The sequence below is a fragment of the Alosa alosa genome, chromosome 11, assembly GCF_017589495.1.
Source record: "Alosa alosa isolate M-15738 ecotype Scorff River chromosome 11, AALO_Geno_1.1, whole genome shotgun sequence".
Taxonomy (NCBI): domain Eukaryota; kingdom Metazoa; phylum Chordata; class Actinopteri; order Clupeiformes; family Clupeidae; genus Alosa; species Alosa alosa.
This window is the reverse complement of record NC_063199.1, coordinates 34,236,035-34,260,745: the sequence shown is the minus strand read 5'-3', so window position 1 is coordinate 34,260,745 and position 24,711 is coordinate 34,236,035. Positions and strand designations below refer to the sequence as shown.

The following is a 24,711-nucleotide window of genomic DNA, read 5'->3' as shown; positions in this document are numbered from 1 at the left end:
AAACATGCTAACTATGCTAGCAATGCTAACATGCTAACTATGTTAACCATGTGACTTAGCTAACCTAGCTTATCATTTTTAGTAGTTATGCTAACTATGCTAACTAGCATGCTAACTATGCTAACCATGTGACTTATCTAACCTAGCAATTCATTTTTAGTAGTTATGCTAACTATGCTAACTAACATGCTAACAATGCTAACATGCTAACTATGCTAACCATATGACTTAGCTAACCTAGCTAATCATTTTTAGTAGTTATGCTAACTATGCTAACTAGCTACAGTGGTTAGGAGTCATAGTTGATGACAAGTGTTGACATAGTTGATGACAAGTTAAAAGTTGTTGATAGACAGCTAGTTTAATAGATAGTTTAATCATAGTTTAAAAGTAGACTGTTTAAAAGTTGAATGTATATAGTTTAAAAGTTTAAAAGTTGAATGTAGATAGTTTAAAAGTTGTTGATAGACAGTTAGTTTAATAGATAGATAGTTTAATGATAGTTTAAAAGTAGACCGTTTAAAAGTTGAATGTAAAAAGTTCAGTAGTTTAATGGGTTACATTGTTTAACAGTGGATTATTGTAGTGAGGACTTTTATTTTGAAACAGTTTTGTGCAGAGAAAACAGTTGAATAGGATGTGTAGTCTTAATTGACCCAGATTGTATGCTTAAAGCCTGAGGCTGCAGGTGGCCTGAACACCTGCCATAGGATTCTAATTGCTTAACGGCCGTATTATGATGTCACAATCGGCAATGTTAAGTCTATGGGGATTTTTAAAAGTTTTTCTTTTTAAAAAGTTTCAAAGTTGAAAAAGACATAGCAGCTTGGTCCGTTTGAATACCTACGTTACAAAGTTTGAATGAAGTTTCTAAGTTAAACTGTTCAAGAGAAATAGCGTACGGAAAAAGTGGTAAGTGGAATAATAATAATAACTAGAAAAGCATTTCCTGAAGGAAATACAGTGCATGAAAATGCAAAAATATGACGTAAAAAAATCATACAGAGTAAAAACAAACTATATTGGTTGCTAAGTAGATGAGGTTTAATATAGTTGTAATGACTGAACAGTTAAATAGGTGGATAGTTTAAATGGTTAAATTATTTAGGTAGATAGTTGACGATAACTGACAGTTACTATGCTAACCACGTTACTCAGCTAACTTAGCTAATCATTTTTAGCAGTTTTGCTAAAAATGTTAACTAGCATGCTAACATGCTAACTATGCTAACCATGTTACTTAGCTAACATAGCTAATCGTTTTTAGCAGTTTTGCTAAAAATGCTAACTAACATGCTAACATGCTAACTATGCTAACCACGTTACTTAGCTAACATAGCTAATCGTTTTTAGCAGTTATGCTAACTATGCTAACTAGCATGCCAACATGCTAGCATGCTAACTATGCTAACCACGTTACTTAGCTAACATAGCTAATCGTTTTTAACAGTTATGCTAACTATGCTAACTAGCATGCTAGCATGCTAACTATGCTAACCACGTTACTTAGCTAACTTAGCTAATCATTTTTAGCAGTTTTGCACCCATTAAACAATCTGCCTATCAACATCCATTCAACTTTCTGTCTATCAACATCCATTACATATACTCTGTCTCAGGCTTTAAACATACAATCTGGCTCTACAGATCCTGTTCAACTATTTCCTCTGCCCACAACTGTTTCAAAATAAATGTCCTCACTACAATAATTCACTATTAAATAATTTAACTATTTAAACTACTCAACTATTTAACTGTTCAGCCATTTCAACTGTCAGTTATCAACTATGACTTCTGCCAACTGTTATCACCCACCCATTAAACTGTCCATCAACATCCATTAAACAATCTGCCTATCAACATCCATTCAACTTTCTGTCTATCAACATCCATTACACCATCTACATTTTTTAAACTATATACTCTGTCTCAGGCTTTAAGCATACAATATGGCTATATTAAGACTGCCGTTAAGCAATTAGAATCCTAGGCCAGGTGGCCAGACTATATTAAGCCTCACCTAGTTCAGTCATTCCCATTATTAAACCTCATCTACCTAGTTCAGTCATTCCAACTATATTAAACCTCATCAACCTAGCAAATAATTTAACCTTTTACACTAGCCACCTATTTAACTGTTCAGTCATTCCAACTATATTAAATCTCATCTACCTAGCAAATAATTTAACCATTTAAACTATCCACCTATTTAACTGTCCAGTCATTCCAACTATATTAAACCTCGTCTATCTAGCAAATAATTTAACCTTTTAAACCATCCACCTATCTGTTCAGTCATTCCAACTATATTAGACCTCATCTACCTAGTTCAGTCATTTCAACTATATTAAACCTCATCATGTTGGTTGCCAATTAGCACATCATCTGTTTTAACAATATATTTCACACCATATGTTTTGCATTTTCATGCACTGGTAATTCCCTGGAATTGCGTTTTCTAGTTATGGTTATTTTCTTATTCTAGTCTTACCAACTTTTTAAAAGTGCATGTTTACTACTGTATTATTTTATTTTGTAAGTTGCTTGGACTAAAGCGTCTGCTAAATTCCATAACCTTTTCGCTGTCATCTAGTGACTATTCCCGCCCCATAGCAGCAAATTAGGGCAGAGGAATGATGAGCGCATCCGAATTGTTTTAGTACAGGATAAGCAAAGTTCTCTCATTTGAATGTGTGACCATTAAAATCAGCAGAGTGACGCAGCCTGCTTTGTGAATGAATTCAACAACACGTGTGGTGTGACTCTAGGTAGCCTGTTTTCCAGTGAGGTGAGATCTGGGAGGAAGTGCGTTCGTGTTTCATATCCGTGGCGTTAATAAAGTGTGATTACCACAGCCCAGCCCATCCGTAACATAGCGAACTTCGACTCTGTGAGTAAGTGATGTAGCCTAATTATGATTGTTGTCCTGTTTACTGTTTTGATAGCAACCCAACTCGCCATATCACTCCGAATACTACAGAAGCCTGCAAACTGCATGCAAGAGGTAGGCTGAGCAATTAGACTACTTTTGAATCTCAAACCGGTATGTGTTTTTTTTTTCAATTAACTGTCTTCTGACGTTATTAACAAATATATTGCTGACAGGGGCTAAACTGTACAGTCCATATAAGTAAGTACATTTTACGCAAACCTTTTCAACATATGCGTACAACCAGTAGGCTATATAGGATACAATCCCGATGCAATCTTTCTCGTCGCTTCAGACAACTGCCCCAGCGAGGGCTGGGTAATAGCGGACAGAATGGAAGTCCCAACGTCATTCCCAGAAGAGCCGCTACTCAGCTGGACTATTCTACCGGATGAGGAAGGCCGACTTGCTCCTATTCTGCTTCTCCACTGGAGAGCACCGTCCGATGGTAGGATAACCTATGTACTATACATGCATAAATCCTATTATAACGCAGATAATTGGTTTCATTGATACATAAATATGTCATATATTCTCATGTTTTGCATCCCAATGTTGAATTCTCTCCTCTCAGCGTCTATAAAGAAAATGCAAGGCAGTGAAGTGACCGTGTTGGAGAAGTGTACTAATCAGAGGATTTGCATTCGCTACATTTTTAACAACACCTTAACCTCAAATCTCAACCGAATATACAAACCTGTAAGAAATATGTGAAACCTTAAATGGATCGTTGCACTGTCTATTTTTGCTTGCATTTGCTGTCTTTCAGTTTTTTTTGCACTGTTTTGCATTGTTCTATAAATGTTAGCGTATAACAGAGCAATAGTGTTAATTTGGAATTGTTGTACTATTAGGCCATAAACTTCATTATAAGATCAGAGCTTACTATCACTGTTGGGCACTTTAATGAATCCTACATATGTGCTTTTATCCAGTGGTCATTCTCATCAGACAGCGTTGTGGTAGACCCGGGGTGCCAGTACTCAATCTCTTTCTCCCACTTGCCCAAACTAGAGGGAGAGAGAAATAGTCCCTGCACCATCACAAAAGACATTTCAATTCCTGGTAGGTATTCATACAATGTATTTGTTTCATTAATTTTAGACAGTAGAATTGGACCTTTCCTGGCACATACTGTATCCATCTCTTCTTCTTGCATAAAAGTGAATTCATGAGCCTGATAGGAATTTGCTATTGCATTTTGTACCCTATTGCTTGTGTTGTCTGATACAAATGACACACAATCACTCACTTTTCATCTTCACATTTCTAGACTGCAACAATTCCTCAATCAAAGAAAGTGATGTATGTGTTAAGCAAGGTAAGTTATACCACTAGCCCTAGGGTTCAATGTTGTCCTGTATTTACCACCGTTTAAAGTAAACAAATCTGTGCATATCCATAACTGAAAGATACAAGTTGACCTGGTCAGTTATCACCAGTAGCCCTATACTATGATGCCATCTCTAGTCAACTCAAGAAAATGTTCCTTGTTCACCTTTTTTGTATTACAGGAAGCCTTTGGCAGCCTAACATCACATGGACTGAATCACAAAGTGAATTTAACCAATTGGTCATTTTGATAAGCTTTGACAAGTGGATATATTCTGAGAATTATAAAGTTGAGATCAGCGGCAGAGCGTTTAATGATTCTCACAACATTCAAAAGGTGCCCTCTGGTTTATACGCTTTGGCCAGTGACAACGCTTTTAGAGCTACAAGATTTAGATCTGAATGTCTATTAAAAAGTTGCCGTACTATGGCATGGTATTCTTAATATTCTCATACAGGTATTAATTTGAGGCAATTGTATGCATTTCTCAGACAAAGAATATTTTTAAATGATTCAAGAATTAGAATCATGATATTTCACTGTCCACTGAGAACAGCCTTCAAAAACCACATACATAGCATCTATCTCATATATATATATAAATATATATATATATATATATATATATATATATATATATATATAAAGGTCAGTGGTTCCATTTCTGGATTTCTCCTTTAGCAGGTGCATCTTCAGTGAGTGACAAGTTTATTGACAAAAAACCCCATCTGTGTTGTGTTTGAAACACAGGCCAATCAGAAGAGACTGAATACAACCTTCACATTCAACCTACGGTCGCTGACTCAATCAAATGAACCATGCCTATTGTCTATTGTGGTGAGTATTATTTTGAGTTTTAGGTAATTACATCAAGCCTATTGGATTCTTATGCTGTTGATGTAGCATCTTGTCCAGGCCTTACAGTACACATATTTGACTGAGAGGGTCTTTTGCTTTCCCACCAGATCACACCATTTTCTGAGCGATGCATAAGACACTGTGTGAATCACTGGGACAACATAAATATCTGTAACTGTAAGGATATGAATGTATGGAATCAATATAAGGAAAATAAAAACATGGGTACACAAATGAACAACATAAAGTTAATAATCAGTGCTGGCACACTGAACATCACTGTAAAACAGGAGATTGTTGTATCTTGTCAGGATAGTTATTATGTAATGGTTTCCTGCAATAATACATAATGCAGTATAATACTGCAAGTGATGTTGCAAAGCACACAAATAAAACATATCATCGGATGTATTTTTCTCCTTTAGACACTTCCTTACCTACTAGAAAGAGACTTGCTTGGATCATTCCTATACAACTTTTGGTGGTACTGTCTGGAGGTTATCTTGCTGTTTTGCTGCATAGGTGTTTTCATGGAGGTTTGTATTAGCAGTAGTGATGGGGACGAGACCGCATATGTCCTTGTCTTGTCTTTGAGTGCCTAAAACGCAATATTGCGTTTTTAGTTTTTTTTTTAAATTGCGAAAATAGACATTCTAACACACCTTATGTGCGATTTTGGGAACTCTATGATGAACAGAACTGAAATAGATGACGATTGAAAACTCATGAAAACGCACAATCATAACTCGCCTTTTGATGGTTGCCGCTTTGGGTTGAATCAGTGGCAGTCTTGCCAGGTCACTTCCCGGAAACCTTACAGGCAACACTTCATATTTCATTTAAGACGCTATATCTCCATTTCTAGAAAAAAAACAGGCCACTGTTTAGCTTGGGATTTCTCAGGAAATAAAGAAATAAACGGTTTGTGCCCACTGAGAGCTTAAAGTCTCCCCTTTCAAACGAGCCATAACAGAATACGCTGTGGCTCTACAACAATCGTCAACAATGATCTAGATTGCTGGCACTCTGGGCCAAAGGTTCTGAAAACAGCGCGGCAGTCAAAGTGTTAAAGGGTCAAGACCAAGTCGAGACCGAGACCGTTGGTTTTTAAATGCAGCCGAGACAGAGTTGAGACCGAGTCTTTAAGTAGTCAAGACTGCATCGAGACCGACCAAAACATTTGTTTGTCATGATTTACTTACATTTAACACTCCCCATTTAACCCCCCATTTAACATCACCCAAGTAGGCGGATGTGGCCTTTGGGGCAGCAGTGGCCTACTGGTTAGGGCTTCAGACTTGTAACCGGAGGGTTGCCGGTTCGAACCCCGACCAGTAGGAATGGCTGAAGTGCCCTTGGGAATGGCTGAAGTGCACTTGAGCAAGTCACCTAACCCCTCACTGCTCCCCAAGCGCCTCTGTAGCAGGCAGCTCACTGCGTTGGGATTAGTGTGTGCTTCACCTCACTGTGTTCACTGTGTGCTGAGTGTGTTTAGCTAATTTACGGATTGGGATAAATATATATATTCATTATTCAAAAGTTAAATTCCCAAAGGGTAGAGTGGGGATTGTTGGCTATAGGAGCAGTTTAGCACACATTTGTCTAACAAACTTATTTTCTGAACAATACTTTAAGACTAACTGGAGTCAAATTTTTTTGAATGACATGATGTCAACTTTTCATTAAAGTTAAAGGTGTTGAATTGTGGTTCAAGTAACCAAATGTAATAATTGCGTATTACAACCAGAGGCACGCCTTGGAATGACAGACTATGCCAAAACCGTAGGTCAGGCTACTTCAACCCTCTCCAGAATAACTCTCAAGTATAGCAAAGATTGTACCTTTCAAAACCTTTGCACTGCGCAGCACAGCACCACGGGATATAATTTAACGCCAGTCAATATTATAATTTGTATTAAAATAAGAATATCTGTAATGGTGGATATTTTAGAATATATACTATGAAATATACAGTTACAAAAAAATGGGTGGAAAAGGACTTGTGGTCTCGCTCTAAAATTACCACATCCTTTCAATGTAGGTCAAGACCGAGTATTTTTGCTTTCAATTCCGAGACGAGACCAAGTAAGCAAAAATGGTCTCAAGACCGGACTGGAGTACTACAACACTGATTAGCAGGTTATTTCACCATCAACAGTTTGTATGTCTCCCCCCCCTTCACCATAAAAAGAAATTATGTTAAAATTAAAATGATCTACTACTATGAAAGAATGACATTTACATTATTGTCCCTAGAATACTATAATATATAATATAATAGAATGCTACATTTGGTCATCGATCCCTAGAATACTATAATAGATATATATAATATATAATATAATAGAATGCTACATTTGGTCATCGATCCCTAGAATACTATAATAGATATATATAATATATAATATAATAGAATGCTACATTCGTGATTAATCGAGATTTCTCTCACCACAGATCTCTCCCCAACTATAAGCCCCAAGACCGACCAATTAGAGATCATCCCGATGAGGACCCAGAGAGTTCTCATCCTCTACTCCGTTGACCACCCGCTCTACAAGGAGATCATCCTGAAGCTGTGCGCCTTCCTAAGGGCCAAGTGCGGCGCCGAGGTGGCCCTGGACCTGCTGGACTCGGCCTGGCTGAGTGCCGTCGGCAAGGTCCAGTGGCTGGAGATGCACAGGGAGCGGGCCGGCCGCTCGCCCTCCGACAAGATCCTCATCCTGTGCTCGCGGGGCGTGGCCGCTAAGTGGAGGGCCATGTGCGGTAGCGGGCACGCCGTGACGCTGCGCGAAGACCAGGCGTCCGTCATGGGCGACATGCTTATGCCTGCCCTGGCCCTCATCGTGCCCGACTTCGTGCACTCCGCATCTCTAGAGAGGTACATGGTGGCGTACTTTGAGGAGGTGAGCGGCGAGGCCGACGTGCCCTCACTCTTCCACATGACGGTCAAGTACAAGCTGATGAAGCACTTCGAGGAGCTGGTCTTCAGGATCCTGGACCAGGAGCAGAACGAGCCCGGCAGGGTCAAGCACATCTACGGCATCGCAGAGGACGACTACTTCCTCTGTCCAACCGGAAAGGCCCTGCGAGATGCCATTGAGGCTTTTCAGGCATACCAGCTAGACAACCCTGACTGGTTTAATCAAGAGCTTGTAGGTCATACAGGGGAGAAAGGTATTGGCTCAGATTGCGAGCCTCCTGTAGAGAGTGTGTGTAGCCATATTCAGGAGGTCCAGGGCAGCGAGGTATCCTCTCTCCTCACCAATATGGAGTTAAATCAAGCTGTGTCCTATGCAAGCAGCAACACAGAAAACACATATGTATACTCGTCAGCTAATGAACTTGTGTTAGCAGTCTCTCCTGCGATCACCCAGTGCCAGGTGTATTTGAAAGACAATGATTGTTCAAGGTACAATAACAAATTATTCACTGCACATGCATTTTGTTCAGAAAAACTCAAAGTAAGTGAAGAATCGCACAGGACAAAAAAATAAAGTAATAATAAAAATAAATAAAGGACATTTCCAGCATGACTGTGAGCTGAATGTCACACCTGTGCATTCTAGTCACTCATCCTTCCAGATGAATGTACCATCAGGGTCCTTGTGTTTTTAGGGTGAGTCGCGTCACTGCAGATTAGATCAGCATTCTGCATGTCCAAGTGTGCTTGATGACCTTACTCTATGGAGTGAAATTAACTAAGCGTAGCCTATATTCCCAGGCCTGTCTTGTAATAGTAATGCATTATTTTAAAAACCAAGTGTGAAGCTATCTTGTAATTAGTAAGTGATTCAGTGCAGGTGCAAGTGTGTTCATGGATGTTTGTACTAAATAAATGTTTTTTGCTTTCAAGCTCATGTGTGTCACAGACCTATTCAAATTGTACATAGACAGCAAAGCAAGAATAAATGCATTTGCCATGATCAACAATAAAAAGCTACCTTTTCACCTGACCTGGGTTGAAACATTCTATTGAAGTCCAAACTCGAAACGCCGCAAGTGATCAAACATCGAACTAACCAACAAACTCGGGTCAAAGTTCACTAGTTTGGCACATGCAGCAGAGGGTAAGCAATGCAGGGAATCCGTGAACATTCGAATGTATTTCATTTGTTTCTATTAACGATATTAGAGCGTACAAGATATGATACATAGTAACAGTATGATTATATTCCCAAAAGGTTTCCGTTTCCATGTCAAATCCTCCAATCAGAGTAGCCTATTTAGCATTATCGTCTCAATGTGTTGCTATTTATCCATATTGACTATAAAGATTGTTCAGACGGCGGTTGAGAAACGTTATTATGTGTAAGTCAGCGAAACTTCTCAGTGCTGGGGTATATATTGGAAATAGGCAACTATTGTATTTCTACAGCATACTTTAATGTCTTTAGTTGTTCATGGGGTAACCATTTGCCATGCATGCCAAGCCAGCATACATCGAACACATTGGTATTCGAGGGAGATGATGGGCTGCAAGCCTTTCTTTGCGTTAACTGGAGCATGCAACATTTTTGAAACTGGGATACTGGTTGGAACTAACTAATTCCCAATTGAGGCTGCAACCATCCCTTTAAGCGGCTGTCGTGTGTTCATTTTTAAAAAAATAAACTTAAACTATGGCTGTCCAAATTAGCCTGAAAAAGAAGAGAATGCTGGGAGGATTGTCGAAACACCTGCGGCGGTGTATTACGTCTTCTTGCAAACCTGGCCGTCAAGGTGAGAGAAGAAGAAATAGCTTTCAGGTAACTGCTTACATAATGCAGGCTACACATGGTAAACCCGCTACTTAGACGTTTTGAAAACCTTTGCCAAATCCGCACAGGTCCGTTCAGTGTGCACCCGCACGTGTCCCAGGCGGTGGCCGAGGGCAGACCGGTGGTGGCTCTGGAGAGTACCATCATTACACACGGGATGCCTTATCCTCACAATCTGAGGTGGGTCAAGCACAGAAATAGCTATAGAACAAAACACATGTTCTGTCCTGAAGGAGCAAGCAGCATGTTCACACCTGAGAGAGCAAGGTGCTGACGTGGCCGAGGTGGTAGGATTGGTGTGTTGTGAGGACATAATGTTACATGTATATCAAGGGAAATCTTCAATTTTAGAAAAGAGATGTATGAAAACAGTGTGTCTGTTGTTGGGGTGTTTAGCACAGCTAAGGAGGTGGAGGCCATAGTGCGGGCCCAGGGGGCCGTCCCTGCTACTGTGGGCGTGCTGAACGGAAAGGTGCATGTGGGCCTGTCTGAAGAGGAGCTGGGCTTCCTGTCCCAAAGCAAGACTGCCCTCAAGGTGTCCCGCAGAGACTTGCCTTACGTCATCAGCCAGGTGGGCCCCAAACAAGGTTCAGTGACCTGGGGGAACCAGGAAATGCAGTCAACACTAAAAAATATATCCAATCGCTTACTTGAATTTGCCCTTGGGAATCAATAAGTATCTATCTATCTACTATATACAGTATTTTTATAAAAATAAAGTGATTGACTGATTAACCTACAGTATGTGAGATATAAAGTGCATCCACAGCTGATTGTACAGTATCACACGCATCTACAGGGTCTCTCTGGAGGGACGACCGTGTCTGGCACTATGATAGCGGCCCACAACGCTGGGATTCCTGTCTTTGTGACTGGGGGGGTTGGAGGAGTACATAGAGATGGAGAAAACAGTAAGTTATGCTACAGAGTACTGAATTGCAGATGCATGTATGGGTTTTGAACCTTAGGGTTTCAATGCAGGGAGTGCACAGAACATGATGCACACAATGGCCATTTTGTAGTTTTAGCCCCCCTGGCACACCCTGTTTTGAACACTTACAGTAATGATGGCATGGGTACCCGCCCCCCTGGCACCCCTGTTTTGAACACTTACAGTAATGATGGCATGGGTACCCGCCCTGTGCCACCTGCCCGATACGTTCTGCGAATGTGCGTAATGCTCGACCAGAAAGTATCGATTTTAATAGTCCAGACGGCACGGATCGGGTACCCACAGATGGCATGAATTGGTATTCTCTAAATATGTTGTGTAAAATTGATCATACCTTTCACTCCATCCAGCTTTAGATATAAGTGCCGATCTCACAGAACTCGGCCGTACGCCCATCGCTGTAGTCTCTGCGGGGGTAAAGTCGATCTTGGACATCGGGCGCACCTTGGAATTTTTGGTGTGTAAACCAGGTAGTATTTAAGGATTAAGAACGTAAGCATAGTGTGTTTTTTTCCATGGAAAAAATTTAATCATTTTTATGTTTCGTATTTGTTTAGTATTTTTGTTAAGTATTTTTACCTTTAGTGAAAGGAGTCAATTTATTTATTGCTGTGTATCAAATATTTATCACTCTATACATTTACATACTATCATTGCTATCCTCATGTCTCTTATAGGAAACACAGGGAGTATGTGTAGCCACATATGGGCATTCAAAGAATTTCCCAGCATTCTTTTCTCCTCAGAGTGGGTACACATCTCCATACCATGTTTCCAACCCTGAAGAGGCTGCTGAACTGATAGGCAAGTCTGCGCACACACACCCCTGTCCTTTATACTTATTACTTAGTATGTTCTCCATATTTCGGAAAAAAGCAAAGTGACTCAGGATCAGTTGTGGAGTTGTAGAGACAGGGGCGTAGCACAAGATCCTAATCAGTACTGGTTTTACCCCCAGTCCCACGTCCCTGTGTAGAGAAGGTGAGACTACATTTGAAGAGGTCCCATATTCTCTTTACCTCTCTCTGTGCCTCCTCTCCCAGGGGCCACTCTCGCCCTGGGGCTGGGGAGCGGGCTTCTGCTGGCCGTGCCCATCCCAGAGGAGCACGCCGCTGCTGGGAAGGAGATTGAAGACGCCGTCCAGCGAGCTGTTGCAGAGGCCAAGTGAGTGGTATGGTCAGGCCTCCGTCAGCATCACAGAGGCAAAGAACATAGTGCATCCAAGAGGTCTGGCAAGGATATGGCATGGCAATGGCTACTTTCACTGCTAGTGCATTTGATAATAAGCACTTTTTTTGAAGATAAGGTCCATGGAAACACATCTTAGTCTAATGTTAATAATGCATGTACAGTATCTAGTGGTCAAATAAGAATATGTGTAACCCCTCAGCTGGGCAGGCCCGCCCCTTACACCTTTCATCTCAAAGATTATGGGTCCATGTTTCTGCAGCAGATTATGGGTCCATGTTTCTGCATCAGATTATGGGTCCATGTTTCTGCAGCAGATTATGGGTCCATGTTTCTGCATCAGATCATGGGTCCATGTTTCTGCATCAGATCATGGGTCCATGTTTCTGCAACAGATTATGGGTCCATGTTTCCGCAGACGTCATGGAATAGATCATATCGGGGCTCTAAAACCTGGGCCCTGGGCCAGTAATGTTTGTGAAACCTTGACACAGCAGATGAGGGCTAATCTCTGAATATTCTTATTGAATATAAAAGTCTTTTAGTAATTCACGTCTCCAGTTAGTTTATCTCTGTTTCAGAGAGGAGCTCTTATCGTTTGCTGACTCATTTCCTTTACTTTGAACTTTTCTGATCATTCTACAGCTGCTTTATCATGATGGCCTTAAGCACGTATTGCTCACAAATGCTAAAAAAATGACTCTTTTGGTGAAAGTGTTACAGGAAGGGTACACCGGTCATGTAACTGAAGCGTTCCGTTAGCGTAGCGTCTGCTGCAACAGTTAGCTTCCAGATTCCAACACCAGATGTGATGGCGGTGCATACTGTACATTCGAAAAAATTGCGACCAGTCTTCTAAAACTATTTTTCCACAACTAAACGGATTGCTCCAGTTATGTGCATGGTGTAGCCTCCCTGTTCCGGCTCCTACACACTGTTGCGTTCCGTCAACGCATGCCAGTGGGTGTTCCCGACGGTAGCTATGCAAATGACTTGAAGTATAACCGTAATTTGATTGGTTGGTGCCGTCCGTTGGTTGGCTTGATTGGCCGGTGCCGTCTGTCGGTGCAGCAACAGCTGAACTTCTCAACGCGAGCAACGGGAGAAACGCGACGCAACGGACCCACAAGTCAGTTCGGCAACGGATGACGTGAGCCCATGTAAAGTGAATGAGATGCGTCTCCAGCAACGCAACGCACGCAGCTGTGTGTAGGAGCCGTTAGAGTTTAAGCCTCTAAGCCTTCCTCACCTCCCCTCATCTGTGTTCCCAGCTCAAAAGGCATTACTGGACGGGAAGTGACGCCGTTTATCTTACAGAGGGTGAATGAACTGACTCAAGGGAAATCGCTTCAAGCTAGTATCCAATGTTAGTCACACTCTTTAAGATTTGAAACAATGATGGTATAAAAGGGGCTCTTGGCTCTGTAAACGTAAATATACTGACTTTTTTACAGTTGTTGGTTTGAGCAGTAATAAGCCATAAAGCAGTTACTCGGTTAGGTGTTATTGGAGATGTGTGGCGAGATCATTGCAGTAGGCCTACTCTTGCTGCAGGATGTTTTTTTTTTATTCAGGGCAGGAGCGCAAAACTCAGTCTCTTTTAGTTTTAAAGGGTAGGAGCGCCAAACTCAGTCTCTTTTTGTTTTAAAGGGTAGGAGAAAGCCTAACTTGGTCTCTTTTTGTTTTAAAGAGTGCCGGGCCAAACAAAAAAAATCACAAAAGGAGAAAGGCCACATTTTGCATAATGTCACTTGTTTTACTGCACATGGGTGTTTCCTTAACTTTATTACCACAGACATAGCTCTGATTCATAATAATGCCAAGGTGGGCAGCCAGATCGCATGCGCTCTGTCACAATGCAGTCGGAGGAAAGATGGCGTCCTGAGCAGGAAGGGCAAGAGGGAGACGAGCCTGGGCACCAATGCTGTGAGTGGATCTCATGAGAAGAGTCAAAAATAACCAATGACACGCTAAATACAGAATGACTGTCCTCTTTTGTTACCTCCCTTTGTAAATGCAGTGTGTTAGCTACACAGACTTTTCTCTATTCACAGATTGTTATTGGTGGAGTGAATGTGGACTTCCTTGCAAAAGGAAAAACAAAACAGTTACTGGTATGGCTTAAGGAACTCGAATGAGTGCTTCAATTTGAAGATTTATTTCATAATATAATAACACTAAATATACTGTGGTGTGGAAAAACTGTTTGCCCCCTTCCTGATTTCTGTGTTTGTCGCACCTAAATGTTTCAGATCATCAAACAAATTTAAATAAAAGACAAAGATAACACAAGTAAACACAAAATGCAGCTATTAAATTAAGGTTTTTATTATTAAGGGGGGATCCAAACCTACATGGCCCTGTGTGAACAAGTGTCCTCCCCCCCCCCTGTTAAAACATAACTTGGAGATCCAAAGAAATTCAGGAACAAATGAGAAAGAAAGTAATTGAGATGAGATCTATCAGTCTGGAAAATGTTATAAAGCCATTTCTAAAGCTTTGGGACTCCAGAAAACCAGTTAGAGCCATTATCTCCTACTGGCCTTACAATGCTCCTATTGGCCTTACAATTCACTCCATGCTTTACACCGAACATATTCAGACATATAGGAATGCCCTCACTGCTGTCCACTCAAACTACTACTCATCACTCATAACCTCCTCCATGTCCAGGCCAAAAACCCTATTCAGGACTGTGGACAAACTCCTAAAACCCTCTGTCACTGCCTGTCCTAAGACCCCTGAGCAGTGCCAGGCCTTCTTACACTTCTTTGATGATAAAATTAGCCAAATCTACCACTCCTTCAACCCCAATGCTATCTCTCTCTCTTCTTCTCCTCCTTCTCTGGGCCCTCAGCTCTCTCATTTCACCGCTACTGACTCCCTCACCATCACTGACATCATTACTAAGTCCAACTCCTGTCAGCTTGACCCTGCCCCCACCCCTCTACTCAAAGGCCGCTATTCGCCAGCAGCAGCATCCATCGAAACCGCCTCAACTCTGCCGTCATTATGTTAAGCCAACTCTATACACAATGTGATTGACCTGATCGAAGTTTGATTTTTCTAGCTCGCAAGCCAACGGAGAGTTGCTAGACTACCCAGGCTACAAATAACATTTACTGCGGCTATGGTGCGTCTAGATTTCTAGGCTACCTGCATGGCAGAGTTCCAAGACGAAAACCACTGCTGAGCAAAAAGAACATTAAGGCTTGTCTCATTTTGCCAGAAAACATCTTGATGATTCCCAAGACTTTTGGGGAAATACTCTGTGGACTGACGAGAGAAAAGTTGAACTTTTTGGAAGGTGTGTGTCCCATTACATCTGGCGTTAAAGGAGAACACTGAATTTTAGAAAAAGAACATCATACCAACAGTAAAATATGGTGGTGGTATTGTGATGGCCTGGGGCTGTTTTGCTGCTTTAGGACCTGGAAGACTGTTATAAATGGAACCATGAATTCTGCTGTCCACCAAAAAATCCTGAAGGAAAATGTCCGGCCATCTGTGTGACCTCAAGCTGAAGTGAATTTGGGTTCTGCAGCAGGACAATCAAAAACACACCAGCAAGTCCACCTGAATGGCTAAAGAAAAACAAAATTAAGACTTTGGATTTGCCTAGTCAAAGTCCTGACCTGAATCCTATTGAGATGCTGTGGCATGACCGACAGGCATGACCGACAGGACAGGTCATGCTAAAAAACCATCCCATGTGGCTGAATTACAACAGTTCTGCAAATTCCTCCCAAGCGCTGTAAAAGAGTCATTGCAAGTTATGGCAAACACATGATTGCAGTTGTTGCTGCTAAGGGTGGCCCAAGCAGTTATTAGGTTTAGGGGGCAATCACTTTTTCACACAGGGCCATAGGTCTGGATTTTGTTTTCCCTTAATAATAACAACCTTCATTTAAAAACTGCATATTGTGTTTACTTGTGTTATGTTTTACTAATATTTAAATTTGTATACTAATATTTAAATCTGAAACATTTATGTGTGACAAACATGCAAAAAAAAAAAAAAAAAAGAAATCAGGAAGGGGGCAAACACTTTTTCACACCACTGTATATAATATTTCAATCTAATTGTTGCTGATTTTTAGAAGAGAAGGTTTTATTTGCGATGATAAAAAAACAGTGCTACATGCTTCCCTGGTCTGTGCATGTGGATTTTTATTTTGCAGTTTGGTCAGACAAACCCAGGAAGTGTCTGTCAGTCATTTGGAGGAGTTGGCAGAAATATTGCCGGTCAGTATGATCTATGCAGTTCTGACCGCTGTTGACACATACACTGGAGGATCTGAGTGATTTCATATTTTGATTTGGTGTCTCGCAGACTGTTTGAGTCGACTAGGCCAAGAAGCCCTCTTCATCTCTGCTGTTGGAGCAGACTCACACGGTGATGCTGTCCTCAACTACTGCAAGCATATGGTGGGTATGCGTGGGAACAGCCCAGGGTGTGCAAGCGTGTGTGTGTGTGTGTGTGTGTGTACACATGATCTACTTGTTATGGAAACAAACAAATAGCACATGCGGGAATATGTGTGTGTGGGTGTGCGCTAGCAGACACAGTGTGCTATATATTGGTTTTGGAAGTCTTCCTGTATCTAATAAAATGTTGTCACTCTTGACACCTCAGAACACCAGTGGAGTGGCACAAGTGAAGGACCAGAGGACGGCCACCTATTGTGCGGTCCTCACGGAGAGTGGAGAGCTGAGCCTGGGCCTGGGCGATATGGACATCCATCAGCACATCAAAGAGCAGAATGTGAGTGGTCAATACATCAGTGGCACTGGGCAACAAACACGAAATCAGAGAGGAACAGAGACCCACTGAGACATAAACAGATACAAAGGACACCCGCACCAGTAGCCGTTTAAAACTGAAATATATTCAACTGTTCTTTTCTTTTCACAGGTGTCCCGTTACGAAGAGCAACTCTCAGCTGCCTCTCTCATGTGTGTCGATGGGAACCTTCCTGTGTCCACCATCAACTACGTTTGTTCCGTGGGCAACAAACATTCTGTCCCAGGTACACGCTAACTAAACCCCAGGCACAGCCAGGTGTCACAGGCCCACGGTGACGAGCTAACCGCTAGTTTTCAGAACAGCTCATGCTAAGTGTGTATGGATGTGTTTTGCAGTGTGGTTCGAGCCCACAGATGCTGATAAGGCCTGTAAGCCCTTCCTGTCTGACAGCTGGAAGGCTCTGACCTACACCTCCCCCAACCTCGCTGAGCTCTGCACCATGAACCGCACGCTAGGCCTGCCGACTCCTACAGGTGCGTGTCTCTTCCTCTCACGCTAGCGCTAGCAAGGATCCTGTGCACAGGATGATGAAGCTGATAAGCAGCGCAGGAACAAACAGCCTGTGCTGCGAGGCGTGCGAGGGGAGTGTGCGAAGGACAGACTCTGACCTGATGGTGAAAGTGCCAGTTTGAAATGTAGTATTCTGTCCATATGACAATGTGTGTCACATACCGTAGATAATTGTGGTGATTTACTGTATATTGCATATTTTTTCATACATTTCTATGAATAGTTACTGTAACTTAGATAGATAGATAGATAGATAGATAGGTACTTGCAAGGGTGTTGTACATGTCCTCATAGTCTGCACCAGCCTCTCCTCTCCACTGGGGTTCCTGACACAGGCTGTGTATGGATATTGTACAAAGACTTATTTATTTTTTTTAAAATGTATATGGTTAATTTATAAAAAGTTCTATAGATACAGTGCCTATAAAAAGTATTCACCCTTGGATATTTCCCATTTTACTGCTTTTATAAATGGAGTCTTGACCAGTTCAACAGTGTTTGGTGTCCGGCAAACTAGCTGTGGGCAAACTTTAGTCAAGATTTCATAAGACCTTTGCCACTCACCCATAGAGCTTTGACTGGTGAAGAACTCAGGCAATAGTTTTTAGTATGCAGAGAGTTTCTCCCACCTCAGCTGCTGAAGCTCTTACCTCTTTCAGAGTTCTCATAGGGGCCTTGGTGTTTAACGCCTTCAGAGTTCTCATAGGGGCCTTGGTGTTTAACGCCTTCAGAGTGGTCATAGGTGCCCCCACCAGTTTGTGGTGACTACCTGGGGCTGCTCTGGGCAGATCTGCACTTGTGCCGTACAGTATTCCTTACATTCCTTAATGATGGATTTCACTCCAGGGGATGTTCAGTGAATTTTTTTTGTATCATTCCCCTGATTTATGCTTTTCAAAAACATTTTCTCTGATATGTTTAGAGTGTTCTTTTGTCTTCATGGTGGAATTATAGCCAGGAATACTGTTTAATCAGTGACTGGACCTTCCAGACACAGGTTTCTCTAAAATTACTATACTATACACATTAATGCATTCAGGCGATATCCATTTCACTAATTGTGAGACTACTAGCATCACTCAATCACTCAATAAAGTGTAACTCCCATGAAAAATTGACCCCATTGACACAACCCCAACCCCTCCCCACCCCACCAAACTGTCCCCCTACCAGCTTCTCCAACCCAGTATGGCAAGGATTGGTTGTACTGTCACGTTTGGTTAATCTATTCTCCGTGCTGGGGTTGGAGGAGCTGGTAGGGGGACAGTTGGTAAGTGTTCTTAACAGTCTTCTGTAATAAACTCTGGGTTAACTAACTGTGTTGTTGGTGCTTCTTCAAGCTACTGAAGAGGTTTGGTGCTGTTTTGAACAGTATTAATGGTTAAAAGATGCTATTTGGGAAGTGTTTAGCTCACCGCCCTTAGCTAATCCACTGTTTGTGATTTGGGGCTATAGCGTATACCGGAGCAAGCTCTGTCTCCACGGCTTATTTGATGTGTTTTAATGCAGAAAGAGACCCTGGGGTCAATTTTTCCAGTTACACTTACACAAGCTACATTTTATCAATTCATGGGTTAACTCTTGGGGGAAATTCTCCCATCTAGCAGTGAGATGGTATATTACAACAGACTCCATTTTATATTTTTTTTAAATGTCCAAGGAGGGTGAATAGTTTTTATAGGCACTTGTATCGACACCATATTACACCTACATTCCCATTTATTCATTTAGCAGATGGTTTTAAAATCCAAAGCAACAAAATGAGGAATAACATTGAAGCCACAATGCAGAGGAGACCTTATGTAACAAAAATATTATAATGTTGGTGCAGCCAAGCCCCATGTAGTTACTAGAAATTAAGTAAAATCTCTGAGTTGAGCTAAAATGTCCGTCTGAAGTGACGGAGTTGATCCCCCCCCTCTCCCCTCAGTGCTGCCGGAGTCCTTGGAGGAGTTGCTGAGCTGCGCTGCGTCTCTCTCTCGCCCCCTGCTGGAGCACCTGCAGTGTGTGGTGGTGACGCTGGGCCCAAGGGGAGTGCTGTTGTGTGGGGAGCATGAAGCAGGCTCCGTCAACCTGCAGCCCAGGAGACACAGAAGGGTGAGGAGGCCTCAAACGGCCAGCCAAATCTCAACAGGACACTGGGCATGCTACAGATATTAAAGGATATAGGATATGGACATTCAGTCTGCTCCCTGTGCCCCCTGCTTAGGTCAGTGTAATTACGTTGTGGATCAGGGGATGGTGAGGACAGATCAGGGGATGGTGAGGACAGATCAGGGGATGATGAGGACAGATTCAGAGCAGTGAATCAGGGGATGGTGAGGACAGATTCAGAGCAGTGGTGGGAAGGGGATGAAAGTCTGGAGGTCCTGTAATTGTGACGATGGTTTGATGTCTGTAATTGTGACGATGGTTTGATGTCTGTAATTGTGACGATGGTTTGATTTCTGTATTTCAGAAGGGACGTATGTGTGCCCTTCACTACCCTGCTCTGGCCGTCTCCGCAGACGACACTGTGAATGTGTCTGGAGCCGGTGACAGGTAAGCTACTCCAGGACACCAAAGGCCCAAGACATCAATAAAGGCACCAAAGCTGTGATGAAGAAATATGTATTAATATGTATTTTATTAATATGTATATTATGCAGTGCCATGCAAAACCTTTAGGCACATTTTGAAAAAAAGTAGATGTTTTCAAAATTATATAATAAGCACGTCCATTTCATCATTTATTTATTTATTTCAAAAATGCTGGAAAATCTAAATATATTTTCTTTTGGCACAGTAAAGCAGAAGATAGAAAATATATTCAACTTTTGCACTGCTGTGGTAATAATATAATAATAATAATCTCAACATCTCAGTGGATTTGAATAGTGTCCCTTTTAAATAATGTAGTTGGAGTGACTATTCACTGTAGCTGTGAGTGTGTATCATCTGAGCTGTGCCGTGTGTGAGCTTCATATGGGCCCTAATGGGGGTGTTGGCTGTTGTAGCTATGAGTATGAGTCTTCATATGTGCCTTTATGGGGGGTGTGAGTGTGTATCATCTGAGCTGTGCTGTGTGAGAGCTTCATATGTGGCCTTGTCCACCAGCCTTGCGGGGGGGATGATGGTGGGCATTCTGCGGGGCTGGGACACTCACGCCTGCGTGCACATGGGACTCCTGGCGGCACGGCTCTCCCTGGCCTCACCCCACCCCATCGCCCCCATGCTGACGCTCGACGTCGTCCACCCACTGAAGGCCCACCCCCAGCCGTGGCCCCAGCCCACCTGCCTGTGGATGGAGGCGTGAGAGGGACACCGCACCGCTCCACACCGTCCCGTCTCCACCCGAGCAGCCTGACGTTCCCCTCTTTTCAGCAAGGTTGAGGTTTACATTTTTACAATTTAAGGAGCATTTGCGTGTTTCACGTAAGGATTGCTTTTTAATCATGCTGTACAAAAAGCAACCGCTTCATCACAGTATTATTGAGTTTGAGATTGTATTGACCATTGCATTGCAGTCCTGCCTCAGGCCTGTATTGTTTCACAGAATTGAAGCCCAGTTCTTCACCAAATATATGCATAATATACTGCCTTAAAAGTACATAAACTATATGATAATGCTTCAAAAGTTAATTATATGTGTAGTAGGAATGGATAAATGATTAACATATGATTGACTAAGAAGAAACAAGGAGGGCCAAACATTTGAGCATCATTGGAAAAAATCTTTTTGCCCATAACTCTCTCCTGTTTTAATCCATTCTAGTGTCTTTAACATGCGCTGGGTGTTTCTCCTGTTTTAATCCATTCTAGTGTCTTTAACATGCGCTGGGTGTTTCTCCTGTTTTAATCCATTCTAGTGTCTTTAACATGCGCTGGGTGTTTCTCTAGTGCAGTGGGATGTGCAATACTAGAGGTTCACTCTTCAGCATTACTTGTGTGACTGACACGTGACTTTTTCTGATCAAATGTTTTGGTCTTCTAATTTCATGTCTTTTATGGGTTTCCTAAACACACCCTATGGTGTCGAAAGAAATAAAACACATTCTAATCAATCAATAGAAAGATAAGAAAGTTACATTCTTTCCTTCAATGTGTCATTTTTATGGTGAACATATTAATAAACATACAGTAAGTGTTATGATTAACATATTAATAAATATTATTGTCAAATAGTGTTATTGATCCTAAAGGTTCCCCAAAAATATGTTTCAACCATCTCATTCACATGAATTCAATTTCAGACTACAGTTCATCCTTTGACCAGGTGTTCAACACCATCCCATCCCTCTGTGTCCTCCTCTTCGGCCTGATGTTTGGAGGCAGCCCAGTCTGTCAGCTCTGCTCTGATTAAACACGACACAATAGTTTCATCAGAACTTCACACTCAAAGAACTAATGACTCTTTTACTCTTTTTTTTTCTCATGCTAAAAGCTTTGAAACAACCCCAAGTTTCAGTAACACCAGAACAGATGAAACAAATGGAATTGAGCCATGAGTAATGCATTGAGTCAGTCGAGTGAAGTACACACAAATGTGTGACTTGTCAGTACCAGACAGATGAAGGGCAGATTGTTGTTACAGCTCAACTCATCCCATAGGCCTCCATTGCTCATATCTATTGCTGTGCAGCCCTCTCCACTGCCATAGTTGTCTGGTTTCCCAGATATCCAGTACCGGAAGGAAGACATTTGGCATTTGTCTGACTGCTCCCAGCTATCCTGGAAGAGGTCAGTCCAGTATGTATGTCCATATCCTTCCTTCTATTTCCTTTTCAACTGTTGAGTTTGGAATAGAAGCAAGGTCAGTGTAGCTTTCCCTGCAATGTTGAGCTTGGGGCTATGGCATGGCAATGTTTCCAACAGGTTTTGCGCCATCACTCTCTCTGTGGTAAAGCAAAATGCAAGAGGAGTAAGAGACGAGATACAAGCGACATATTCCAGAATACAACAGAATACAGGCCTACACTGTACATGTGGAGGGAACAGCTTGACAGGCCTCTTAACTTTTCAAGCAATCTTGAAAAGAGGATCTGGGAGTTGCATTTGTTTTGAATCCGATTGTTTTGAATAAGTACATGAAATGTAAATGACAGCTCACCAAATGCAAATAAACACATGCAAAAACCACATATGCAGCAATTAAACACAAATGCAATAATTAAATATTGCAGACAATAAATATGTATCAATGTAAGTGCAATTCAAAGTTGTTCATGTTGATGTGCAAAGTTACTCACCATCGAAGCAAAATAAGTCTTTTTGTTCTGAACATAGTGCATCGCATGGCACCATTCTCCATGACATGACATCTCCAGAGCATTGTGAACACACATGTTCCTATAATAATGGACGTTAACTTTAATGGCACCAAATGCCTGGAGACATGAATGCCCCCAAGGTTGTCAGTTTTGCATTTAATAGTGACTCGACTCGGACTTGAATACTGGAGACTCAGACTCGAGGCATAGTGACTTGACTACAACACACCCATCCACCATCCCAGTGTAGTCCCACCTCTCTGGCAGACACAGGCGCAGCTCATCCCGAGAGCCTCATTTTAGTCTAAATGCAAACCCCAGAGCCATCAGTCAATTGGAGTTTAAATTTGACCTTTTGTCTTTCACGTGCCACTTCAGACAAAGACATCACTACTTGTGCAATGCCATGCAGTTCAACAACAGACATTTTCCACTTTTTTTTATTTAAAAAATACAAAATATTACATGGTGGATATCCTCTTCAACTATGGCAGGCATCTAGTAACAATAAATTAATAAGTAACAAATTAATCTAAAAAGAACAACAAAGAACTTGCACTGTGTAAACATGTATTGTAATAGAGGACCCATGACCCTGGATGAACCAATCCTGTTAGAGGAATGGTCTGCAATTCTCTGCTCCGTATTCTACAAACCTTTATAAAATGCTATAGAAGATTTGTTGCTGCTGTTTTACTGGCAAAGGGAGGTTTTAAATAAATGTGCTTTGCTTTTCAAGTTTAGATTTACAGTGTGCAATTCAGATAACTCACCAAAAGACATTTCTTATAAACTAATCTTTTTTACTAATCTTTGCCAGGGGTGCCAATAATGTGACATTACTGTGAAAGAAGAGTCATCAACATCGATGCCCTCTGACATGTCTTTATTGTTTGCTTCTGGGTACCAGTTTGCATTTCTGGTCCTCACACCGTCACAATCTCTGGGTGTCAACACACCAAAAGGTTAGATACTGTAGTTCTACACACACAAGCTACAGCAAGCTAAGGAAAAGTATTAAGTCATTTGTTGTAACTGAGATATAAAAGGCCGTCTACAAGCAGAGGCATGTGCCGTGATTTAATAAGCTCTATCTAGCTCATCTGTCTATCAATGTAATACGCAAATAAAACCCTACACTATCCCCATTCTCTTTGCACATTACAATGCTGTTTAAAAGCTAAAAGATAACTTCTGGAATTGCAAAACATTATGTTTTAGAGTCTGGTCCAGTGAGTGACTACAAGTGGTCATTGTCTGGGCCTAAACAGCCTCCCATCACTCTGCCTCCTCCACGTCAGTCTGATGTCCGGAGGCAGTCCACTCGCAATCAGCTTGGACTTGATCTGAAAAACAACAGAAACTTCTCCATCATCAATAGCAAATTCAGATGATAATCCTGTGCAGATACAGGATACTTTCATGTGCATTGGTGTGATATCAACTTTAAATGGATAACCCTCATTGTCATTAAAATAATATTAGAAACCGTACCATGCATCATAAAGTAAAATTAGAATTGCATATTGGAATATAAAACAATACTGTGGAATTACACAAAACAAAGACAACTATGTGCCGTCATATCAAAGGCAACTATGTGCCGTCATATCAAAGGCAACTATGTGCTGTCATATCAAAGGCCACTATGTGCCGTCATATCAAAGGCCAATCATTTCATTGTGCTTGTGTTTCACTTCAGGCCACTAACCTGCTCCAGGATGGCCACTGACAGGTCATTTAAGCGCAGATCTCCAACAGAGGAAAACGTCACCTGAACAATCTGCTTTTTTCCCTCTGAAGTGTCACAGAATCACAAGTACTCACTGGTGCAGCAGACCCACCTAAGAGGACTACTGACTATATATATAGTTGTTATTATGTTATTATAGAGAGATAACATTTACATTTATTTATGTAGCAGATACTATTGTCCAAAGTGACTTACATATGTCAACTTTATTACAAGGGATTACATTGTCCTCAGAGCAACTTGGAGTTTAAGTGCCTTGCTCAAGGTGGAACGGTGGAAGCCAGGAATTGAACCCACAACTTTCTGGTCTATAGCTCAGCTCCTTAACCACTACACTACCACCGCCCACTAGCCCAGCTCCTTAACCACTACACT

The 24,711-nt window shown here is 41.7% G+C and overlaps 2 protein-coding genes across 6 annotated transcripts; both read left to right on the top strand.

Annotated features, from left to right (window-relative positions):
- Nucleotides 1-2,798: 2,798 nt before the first annotated feature.
- LOC125303321 (interleukin-17 receptor A) lies at nt 2,799-9,073 on the top strand. 2 transcript variants are annotated; one of them, XM_048257012.1, is made up of 12 exons: nt 2,799-3,004; nt 3,106-3,130; nt 3,225-3,377; nt 3,504-3,628; nt 3,865-3,994; nt 4,203-4,250; nt 4,444-4,598; nt 5,013-5,099; nt 5,228-5,345; nt 5,546-5,656; nt 7,575-8,509; nt 8,580-9,073. In XM_048257012.1, the coding sequence occupies exons 1-12, from the start codon at nt 2,915-2,917 to the stop codon at nt 8,583-8,585; spliced, it is 1,983 nt and encodes a 660-aa protein (XP_048112969.1). In that variant the 5' UTR covers nt 2,799-2,914; the 3' UTR covers nt 8,586-9,073. The 2 variants fall into 2 exon arrangements, with proteins under 2 accessions (XP_048112969.1, XP_048112968.1); XM_048257011.1 differs by having other exon boundaries at nt 5,228-5,297; nt 7,575-9,073.
- Nucleotides 9,074-9,106: 33 nt separating this feature from the next.
- On the top strand, nt 9,107-23,909 carry zgc:136858 (uncharacterized protein LOC678543 homolog). Of its 4 annotated transcripts, XR_007195142.1 has the most exons (21): nt 9,225-9,839; nt 9,946-10,057; nt 10,274-10,448; nt 10,677-10,788; nt 11,180-11,286; nt 11,507-11,633; nt 11,873-11,993; nt 13,289-13,374; nt 13,813-13,943; nt 14,072-14,131; nt 16,199-16,262; nt 16,351-16,445; nt 16,654-16,782; nt 16,933-17,047; nt 17,160-17,297; nt 19,265-19,431; nt 19,793-19,875; nt 20,431-20,701; nt 21,567-22,062; nt 23,404-23,548; nt 23,805-23,909. XR_007195142.1 is itself a non-coding variant. In XM_048257929.1 (19 exons), exons 2-19 carry the CDS (start codon nt 9,773-9,775, stop codon nt 20,627-20,629), a joined length of 2,088 nt encoding a protein of 695 aa, XP_048113886.1. In that variant the 5' UTR covers nt 9,107-9,187; nt 9,757-9,772; the 3' UTR covers nt 20,630-21,381. The 4 variants fall into 4 exon arrangements, 3 of the variants coding, with proteins under 3 accessions (XP_048113886.1, XP_048113885.1, XP_048113887.1); XM_048257929.1 differs by lacking the exons at nt 21,567-22,062; nt 23,404-23,548; nt 23,805-23,909 and adding an exon at nt 9,107-9,187 and having other exon boundaries at nt 9,757-9,839; nt 20,431-21,381; XM_048257928.1 differs by lacking the exons at nt 21,567-22,062; nt 23,404-23,548; nt 23,805-23,909 and having other exon boundaries at nt 20,431-21,381.
- The last annotated feature ends 802 nt before the right edge of the window (nt 23,910-24,711 follow it).

Coding starts and splice junctions, on each gene's coding strand:
- zgc:136858 (XM_048257928.1), top strand. CDS start 9,740: ATGGCTGTCCAAATTAGCCTGAAAAAGAAGAGAATGCTGGGAGGATTG. Junction 9,840..9,945: donor TTGCAAACCTGGCCGTCAAG/GTGAGAGAAGAA, acceptor AAATCCGCACAG/GTCCGTTCAGTGTGCACCCG. Junction 16,263..16,350: donor AGTTGGCAGAAATATTGCCG/GTCAGTATGATC, acceptor GGTGTCTCGCAG/ACTGTTTGAGTCGACTAGGC.
- LOC125303321 (XM_048257011.1), top strand. CDS start 2,915: ATGATTGTTGTCCTGTTTACTGTTTTGATAGCAACCCAACTCGCCATA. Junction 3,131..3,224: donor AAACTGTACAGTCCATATAA/GTAAGTACATTT, acceptor TCGTCGCTTCAG/ACAACTGCCCCAGCGAGGGC. Junction 3,995..4,202: donor AAAAGACATTTCAATTCCTG/GTAGGTATTCAT, acceptor TCACATTTCTAG/ACTGCAACAATTCCTCAATC.